The 8,939-nt window shown below is 47.2% G+C and overlaps 1 protein-coding gene across 2 annotated transcripts; it reads right to left on the bottom strand.

The window, feature by feature from the left end:
- Nucleotides 1–512: 512 nt before the first annotated feature.
- Nucleotides 513–7,735, bottom strand: LOC116964950. Of its 2 annotated transcripts, none has more exons than XM_033006289.2 (3): nt 7,534–7,735; nt 5,192–5,271; nt 513–3,476 (listed from the first exon to the last, which is right to left on the bottom strand). In XM_033006289.2, exons 1-3 carry the CDS (start codon nt 7,674–7,676, stop codon nt 2,482–2,484), a joined length of 1,218 nt encoding a protein of 405 aa, XP_032862180.2. In that variant the 5' UTR covers nt 7,677–7,735; the 3' UTR covers nt 513–2,481. The 2 variants fall into 2 exon arrangements, with proteins under 2 accessions (XP_032862180.2, XP_032862183.2); XM_033006292.2 differs by having other exon boundaries at nt 7,452–7,730.
- Between the last annotated feature and the right edge of the window lie 1,204 nt (nt 7,736–8,939).

The raw sequence follows: 8,939 nt of genomic DNA on the forward strand, positions 1-8,939 counted from the left end.
GAGCTGTGAGCCCTGTGGCTGGGCTCTCCTCTGGACACAGCATATAGGTGCTCCAGTCCCTTGCAAGCTTTCAGTCTTTAGGGAGCTCTGCTGGAAAAGTTGATGGGTTTCAGGGTTTTAGAGTTTCGCAGGATTATGTGGGAGCTGAGAAGGAGCCACAGCATTGGGCATCTGCTGCCAGAGGGGTGAGGTGTGAAGGCCATTTTGTGCCTCTGCCACAAGAATGAGTATTTTAGCTACAGCGCTTGTCCAAGGGGGACCTGCTGATGCACAGCTTGGCTGGTTTTAAGGGAAGCAATTTCCTGGGTCCTGGGCATGGAGGGCCTGACCCTGACAAAGCAGAAAAGCTTTGCAAGACATTGACTGTATGGGGAAAGATCCTGGGAGCTGTCTCAGTTGATGACCTGGTGGGATGAGAAGGTGTTTGGGTGCAAGTCACAAACCCACGTGCTGTGGCCCAGCCCTGCCGTGAAAATAATCACCCATGGTTCTGCAGTAATGGAAACAGCAACTTGATGCAATGATTTTATTTGCTTCTTCTGACAAAAGCAGTGATACATGCAGTTGGCACAAGACTTGCTAGGCATTAATGTCATAAATATTCACATGGAGAGAAATTAAAACGTCAGCAGGGCAATGAGGACAAGCATCACTTAAATCCCAGTGTTAACCTGAGAAGGAAGGGAAAAATGTGGAGGAGGCAGAGTGGGCTAGCACCTCCCCGACTCAGCTCTCTCCATCAGCTCTAATAAATGCTGGAGCCACTTTCACTTTTGTTCTTGATGTGTGGTTAGTTCAAAAAAGAAGATGAGAAGCAATTCAGCTCCATAGTGCTAATGAGTTTCAACAGGAGAAAAAATATTTGAGGTAAGAGGTGTGAGAATGAGAAGCTCAAATATGCTCACCTTTTGATCCTCGAGTGTATTTACACTCATGTTGGTACTAAGTAGAAGTTGCCTTCTGATTTAATCTGCTCAGGGGGTGGTTTGGAAATCACTTGTGAGCATTTTTATAATTGCAGCTTTCCAATGGTATTTCCCATCTTAGCTGCTGTTGAACAAACAGCCTGGTCCCTCTGCTTTCTTCTGTGACAAAAAGATTTATTCATAGTAGTAGGAGTGATAATTAAGCTAGTATTGCTTTGCAGTTTTCTCACCTACTTCTCTTGGCTGGCTCCGGAGAGTGCTGTACCAGACACAGGTACGTGAGGTTGCTCTGACTGGAGGGGGAAGCGCCGATGAGAGACAGTTTCTCTGGATGGAGATGTCTCCACGCAGCAGCAAGGGATGACCTGGGTGCATGCTCACCACACCGTGCCAGGACCTTACAGCGGTGTGGGAATGTTTCTCTTCCTACAGACATCCCACGTAGCACTAACATCAGCTGAATTGGTTTAGATATGTTATGTGCTGGATGGTTGTACCATGCACTCAGGCTGTGTTTTTCACCAGGTGAAGCACGGTCAGGTAAGTGAGCATACAGAAGCACAGATAGGAAACCCAGAAATTATTATTTTACATTCAAGTTCTGTGACCACCAGCCCAGCATCCCCAGGGGGCCCCTCAGCCAAAGCTGCTCTTGTCGTGCCGCTGAGGCTGCAGAGCTGCGTGCGAGCTCGTGGGGCTCCTGCACCCGCACAGCGAACTGCGGGTGCCCGCGGCGTGCAGCCCGGCTGGTGCGGGTGTGACGGCAGAGACCAGCGTGATGCCTGGTGTTTCACAGCTGGCATCACAGGTTGTTACAGCTCCAGGACAGTGCAGCATGGCAATGCCCACCCAGGGCTCCTAGCTCTCCTCCTGCCAAGGGTAAATCAAGGAGTAAAGGTAACAGGGTTGTGCCAGGGTAAGCAACAGAAAAATCCCCAACCAGCAGAGATGTAAAATTCTCCATGTTGCCCTCTAGTAAATCCTTATCAAAGACTTCTTATTTTTTAAAAATATTTCTTTATGCTACTGCACTAACAGGTGACCAGTGGTATTCTGGTGTTGAGGCAGTGATCTATAATGGGTCTCCTAGCAAATGTCTATGTCAGAGAGAGCGCATTCAGTACTGTCCAAGCATCGATCAAAATGTTCCTTTCAGAATAACTGTACCCAAGTGTGAGCAACATCTGGCTGTTTGGTATTTGCTGGAAAACATCAGTAGTTTGATGTTCCCACAGGCCACTTCTTCTCCAGAACACATGGGGCTTGTACTCTCGCCAGCTTTTCTTCATGCTCAGGGCAGTTCTAGGCAATAGCTGGGGGGAGATGCTTTATGAACTGTTGCCTTTCCAAAATGAGAATTAATTGCTGTTTCCTTAGTGGATGAGACTCTGAATTGTCCCTTTGCCCACTGATGAGGGATACGATGGGTCACAAAAGTCTGCCTCACTTGCATGCACATTCAAGCCATGTTGTCTGTGTAAGGACTCCAGGGAGAGCTTCTAGAGCACAGGGTGGTTCTATCTTGTGAATAAAATGATTCTGAGCATCTACTTTTTCACACTTCAGCAATGGCTGGGAGCAAACAAGCTTTTACCTTTGCTTCTTTCCAGATGCATCTGTGCTCTGAAATCCAGTTGTGGATCATGGCTTTTTTAGGTACCTGGAAACACTTGGAGTATCTCTGCTTAGTGGAGACATCACCCATTACATTTTTGTCACAGTGAGAATTTTGTCTCCCTTCTTTTGCATCGGTGCCTGCTGTACTGAACAAATAAGTCTGCCTTCTTACAGAGCAGTGCAAGACTGGGTTTCCTACCAGCTTCCCTCTGGCTGAGGATGGTGATAGCTCTTCACTATTAATGAATGTGGGGCCGTTTCCTTTCTGACTGTGGTTACTTCCTAAAACTGTTCCCTCATCTCTTCTGAGATACTTCAGCTCTGAGCAGACTGCATCTTTCTGCACCAATCTTGGGGAGGGAAGCCTTGGAAAACTGAACACTTGTGGAAAATTGGGTTTCCCTGTGGCTTTTTCTTTCATGGTTGAGGGATGAAGTTCACTGTTTGGGGCAGAAGAGTTGCACCATGAGTAATCAGTGTTGGAGCTTTTACCATACAAAGAAGCTTTGGAGGAGCAGAGCTTTCCTGCACGGGTGTAAATCTGTGCCAGGGGGTCTTCTCTGGACCAAAAGTCAGCTTCTGTAGGAATGACTTTTCCCAGCGGCACCATATTTGAGATGAAATTGGTCAGTTTACATTTTGACATTTCCTGCTGTGTCCCACCAAGGGATGGACACCATGACATGTCTTCAGGGGTCTTCAGGGTCTTTCTGTCCTGAGCTTTATGGCTATTTTCAGGAAGGCCCGGGAAGGTGGGTCTGGCAAGATGGCAGATGGATTGAATGTAATCATCGCTGGTGTATGAGTCTGGGCTGGCTGCAGTGCTTCCAGTGCATTTCGGGTTGCTCGTTGAATCTTCCATTGCTTCCTCGTGGGTTTCGCATATGGTTGGGAGAGGCTTTGAAAGACTCAATCTTATCCGGGGTGCCATAGCTGCAAAGAACAGACCAGACATGATCAGCATGTGAAAGCCAGGTGTGGTAAAAAAATTCTGGGCCTGTTTCTGTAAAGCCTACGCTACCTGAACCACCCAATATTTTCTTGTGACAAATAGTGGTGTTTACAGAAACTGCATTTTAAAAGTTTGCTGGCAGTACTTTTATACCCATGGCTTCATAAAGAGCCCATATATAGAAAAGAAGCCAAGTGATTAAATCCAGTAGAAAATAAAAGGTTGAGTAAAGAGATCAACAACAGTGCTCCCTTCTGAAGCAATGTCAGGGTCAGGAGCTGAAGCGGTGCAGTGCGGGAGCACTGCCCGGGTTGTAGCAGCAAGGGACAAACTACACTGCTTATTGAATACTCCGCTGGTCTGTTCACTGTAACAGGGCTCTGTTGTGTCCCAACAGGCAAGAGCTGATCTCAACAGGACAGGAGCCAACCTACACCTGTGGGGAGCATCATGTAGATAAAGTGACATTGCAGCTGATCTATTCTATAAACTGTAGGTGATAATGTACAAACATGTTCATTTTTGTCTCTGCCAGTGGTTCATAAATGTAGTTATGGAGTTGTAGATCCTTCTCTGAATGCGTACGTAGAGTCAAAGGGCTTTAATTCATGTCTTTTATATTCAAATAGTTATCCTCAGCTCTTTTTAGGATGGATTTCCATCAGATTGCTCCCACTACAGTCAGGTAAAACTTTTTTACAAATATTTTGTGTTGCAGTGTTTTCTAACTGTACTGATATTTTTTTTTTTCTCAAAATACTCTCCCCTGTGCTTTGCTTATCTCCCATTCTGGTAGAAATGACCACATAGCCTAGGTCCTTTTTTTTTTTTTTTTTCCACTGTCCCCACTGCAATGGAATTTATTTGTGAATAATCTGCCAACACAATATAGCTTTGTTTTGTTGATTAAACACAAAAGTGCTTTATTAGCTATGTTAATGCCTTGCTGGAAATAAATATGGCTTTGTTGACCCTCCCTGAAAAGCTGCAGATCACATATGGAGCACAAGTGAGCAGCTCATTCCAAGCCCAGGGTAGAGCACATGGGGTATCCATCCCTCCCTGAGTTACTGCTGGCTCTTACTGGTTTTCATCTCAGGTAGTGCTGGTAAAGTCAGCCAAGCTGGGATTTGTTGATCTGAGAGGAGATGCTTGTTTTAAACCATATGGCCTTTTTGTTTCCCTTCCTTTTTTCGGTCTCTGCCATTCTTCTCACTTCTTTAGGCAGTAGGGAGGTGGCCTGCTCCTCCACCCTTCCTCCCACCGCCTACCCTAGCTCGGCAGGGTCAGGATCTGGGCCTGCTCCCACCCCGGCCTGGCGGCCGGATGCTTCAGCTAACGGGCACGGGCATGTCGTCTTAACTTACGGTAGCGCTAATCATTAACCAAGTCCTGTCAACATGCCCTTCCTCCAGAGGGAAGATAAATTACCCATTTACAGTAGAACCCTTCTGATGGGATGGATCGGTCCCAGCCCGGCGGCGATCCCCTTCGCCCCGGGCACAGCCCCGCTCCATGCCGAGGTCACCTTCCCACCCGCCCGCAGCCCCCCGAGAGCACAACCCCCCCCTGCCCTGCGGCTTCCCCTCCCGGCCACGCCGGGAGCATCACCGCTGCGGCCACCCCGGGTCCTTCCCAGTGACACCCCAGACGCAGCCCATGTCAGACCCCGGCTTTTGGGCCGCCCTCCCCTTACCTGCGCTGCTGCCTGGTGCGGAGGGACGGGCGGCTCTCAGCTCCCCAGGCTCCCACGTCGCTCCCCGGCTCTGTCCCTCCCTGTTTTCAGTGCAGAATATGTGCTGTCTAAAACTAAACCGTGCATTGGGCTCCCTGCCTCCAGTCAGCTGATTTGGCTGCCTGTTTCATTGCTGTTGCTAAATATAGCCCGCTGTCTGCCTGCCCTGCCCCAGAGCCCGCATCTGACACACGCCGCATAGCATCGGGACAGCAAAGGGGCACCAGGGAGGCAGGGCCACCCTGTCCCCAATGGGACAGTCCACGACAAATCCCCACTGCTCAACTGCATTGTCGTATTTCCCCGGGGGAAAAGAGAGCACGGCGCCGTGGTCGTGCCCCTGCTCTGAGTTGGGGGTGTGAAAAGAGGAGCCGCAGTAACATCACAGTTCATTGCAGAAAGGGGGATGTGGTGGTGGGAGGGTCTCCTTGGATTTGGGGCTGCTTTTGCTCCTTCTCTGCCTTATTTCACAAGCAAATTCGTGCCACTTTGCCAGGTTTGCCCAAGAGGGCAGCAGGGAGGGTGCTTGCAGCATCGTTATCCCTCCTGTCCTCCCTCCCTGCTCCCCGTCTCACACAGAGCTGCAGAGCCGCTGCGGAGGCACAGCAGCAGCCGGCCCCACCGTGGCACTGGCAGCCTTGTCCCCTCCCCTGGGCTCTGCTCCTCTAACCCCCACAGTGCCCCCCGCATCACCCGTTTGCATTTTGCCCTCTGAGCAGGACCACACAAGTGCCTTATGGCGAATTGCTTTTCTAGGAGGACTGGCAGCATCCAACCTTGCGGGTCTCCGGGCAGCAGGGATTTGTCTTTGTTTTCTGGTTTATTAACATGCTGCAAACTGATTGCAATCCTCATATAACTCCAGTATCCCTCTGTAGCCTCTCTTGCAGCATACGTTGGGTGGAGGGGGGAATAGTTATTTTGCAGCAGAACCTTCCTTCTGCTTTTATTTCCCGATACTGTCCTCAGAGGGAACCTCGATAGCTGTTACTCATTATCAGGGAAGAGCCATGCTGCACAGCATCTCTGTGCAACCAAGGCCAGAGAACGTGACTGCATTTCAGAACCTTGCTGCTTGCCTGTCCTGAGCTGCTGCGACGGATGGAGAGAAAAGTAGAAACCCTAGACTGAAATCACTGCTTTATAATTAATGCAAATATTCCCAGTGTTAAGGATGGAATTGGCTTTGGCTGCTGTTTTGGTCATCGTGCATCCCTTCAGGATATGGTTCAAAGCAGAGATTATTTGCTTTCTGGAGATAGCCACTCCTTAGTATTTACATATAAAGGTGTGCAAGCTTAAACTGTTTGTCTGAACTTCTGATACCAAACAGCTGAAGTTAGCTGAAATGACCCTCAACCTTCATGCATTAAATTTGCGAACAGCAATGATTGGTTGGGATCATGCTGTAGTAACAATTCAGAGCCTAGATTTCTCCTTCTTGCTTGCAGGCAACATTAATTACCAGCAAATGAAAAAAAAGAAAAAAAAAAAAAAGCACCTCAGACCCCAGCTACTCTAAGCAGCTGCAGTATAACACTTATGAAAGTCATTTCATGAGGAAAATCACTGAGCTGGAAAAAAAATTCCACATGTGCAGATGCGCATGGATACATTTGTTCTCTTTGTAAAACTCTTCAAGATCATTCCCCTCCCCTGGAAAGTTCCTCCTCCCTGCTGGAGATGTCTCCTTCCCAAAGGCTGCAGCTGAATTACGCTCAGGGTTGGGTTATCAGGTATCTAAGGGGGGTCAGGGTCTCCCCTAAAGCTTTTCCATAGCATCGTTTCTCTGCATGGTTTTGGTGGTGGGACGTGGCAGCCTGCCCTGGGAGGACGGGGTGATGGAGATCTCACACCCTGCACTGAGAAGCTGCCCAAGAGCCTCTAAAGTGATCAAGGTCCTCACAAAGTGTGATTAGGTAAGGTGTTTCTTTATGAAATTGCACTAAAAATATGGGTTTGCAATAAAAATCCCTTCTATCTACTGAAATTAGTTTCCCCTATGCATCTGGGGTTACTGTAAGAAAATCACATTTATCTGAATCACAGTTATTAGAATTACTTGGATAACCCCATTATAAATTATTTGTTCTCTATCATCTTTTTTACATCCTTGATAATAGGAAGACTGAAATATAAATTTAAATATACCAGATACAGCTTAAAAAGTAGATCATTAACCAAATATAATTTACAGTAATACTTTGTTTTTTTAGCTCACCCACAGCCAGTTGGTTTTCTCTTTCATCGAGTGGTTGCTGAAAAATATTAATTTAAAAAAAAAAAAAAAAAAAAAAATGCACCTTTGAACACTTGTTTGTCTCTCTGCAAAACTGCTGTAGGCTTCTTCCAAACACTTCTGAGGATGTCTCTGGGTAAACCATCCTGGTCTCTTGTTCTTATACTCCTCTGAGAGACCGTGGCGGATCAGCATTCCTGAGTTCATGAAAACCGTAACCAAATGGGATTAATAGTGAAAGAAAACAGCAATAGTAGCAGTGCCCAAGCTGCTGAGGAAAACATGAGTTATTACTTCTGCAAGACTTGCTTGAGTGTCTGAGATCTAAATGTTAGAGAGTTACTTTTTGTTTGTTTTTCTGTTTGTTAGTGGGTTTTTTGGAATGCTTCCAGTTTTGGGGAAGGCCTTGTATTCAAATAATTTAGTAATTGCACAAGTGTAACTGGCAGCTCTCCTCTGGGCATTTTTGAAGCTTGTTGATGTTCAGATAAACAAACCAATTAATCTTTGGGAGCTCAACTGGATATCAAAGTCAATTCCCATTCTGGGTATTCTCAGAAAAATAGAATCTTCGTGCCAAATAGGGGCTCTGGAATGGCATCAGTACTTCTGGCTAAAGCCAATGTCCCCCTGATGGGCACCAGCCCTTACAAGGCTGTTTCATAAATATCTTTTGCTTTGGAATATTGCAGAGAATATCTATTGGAGGGGGGGGGAGGAATCACCTTATGCTTTCCAAAATAATGAATCTGTACAGAAAAGTGAAAGAGTAAAATCCAGCCTAACTCACTGAATGCACGTCAGACCCAGTGGCATTGGGGTGACAGCTCAGTGATGCCACATTGCTGCTCTGCTCATGTCTGCGGTGACACAGCTGAGCACCAGGACGGAGGCAGCACTGATCCAGGCTGCAGTAGCAAAATCCCAGTTTGAAAGAAATCCCAGTTTTTTGAGCTGCTGCACTGGGAGGCTGTGCCTGCTGCCAAAACTGGGTCAAAAAGACACTAAACCGAAGGTCTGTTCCCTTCACTTTCTGATTATGAGGTCTCCAAGGGACACTTAGGGTGCCAGTTTCAATCTTTCCCAGTAACTGGTAAAATTGTTAAATCACTTTTTAAAAAAAAAAAAAAAACCCACAACTTTTTTTTTTTTTTTTTCTTTTTATTAAGCAGTTTTTGTCCTGCTTGGCAGCTATCTGCCTCCACTCATCTCTGCCCTCTCCTCCTCCCGGAGCAGCCACAGCACCCAAAGGCATCAACATTGCAAAGGGACGGCCAGCAGCCCGTGCACGCCGTCTTGCCATGGTCCTGCCTGCAGAAACGAGGCTCTTCGGTAAACTGGCAAACATTTCGGTAAACATAGCAAACCACTAGTGACTGGTGTGCGACTGGAAAATGCTACAACCCTGCTCCCACACTGTGAGCCAGTATCTAAAAACATGCCAGAGAGTGTCAGGAAGGGAGCGGCGTT

The sequence above is a fragment of the Tyto alba genome, unplaced genomic scaffold (assembly GCF_018691265.1).
Source record: "Tyto alba isolate M040663 unplaced genomic scaffold, T.alba_DEE_v4.0 Super-Scaffold_17, whole genome shotgun sequence".
In the NCBI taxonomy this organism is placed as follows: domain Eukaryota; kingdom Metazoa; phylum Chordata; class Aves; order Strigiformes; family Tytonidae; genus Tyto; species Tyto alba.

Excerpts from the sequence above, each read along its gene's own strand:
- LOC116964950 (XM_033006289.2), bottom strand. The coding sequence starts at position 7,676 with ATGAACTCAGGAATGCTGATCCGCCACGGTCTCTCAGAGGAGTATAAG. Across the intron at positions 5,272-7,533 it reads AGACAAACAAGTGTTCAAAG|GGAGGGACAGAGCCGGGGAG; the intron begins GTGCATTTTTTT and ends CACTGAAAACAG. Across the intron at positions 3,477-5,191 it reads CGCACCAGGCAGCAGCGCAG|CTATGGCACCCCGGATAAGA; the intron begins GTAAGGGGAGGG and ends TGTTCTTTGCAG.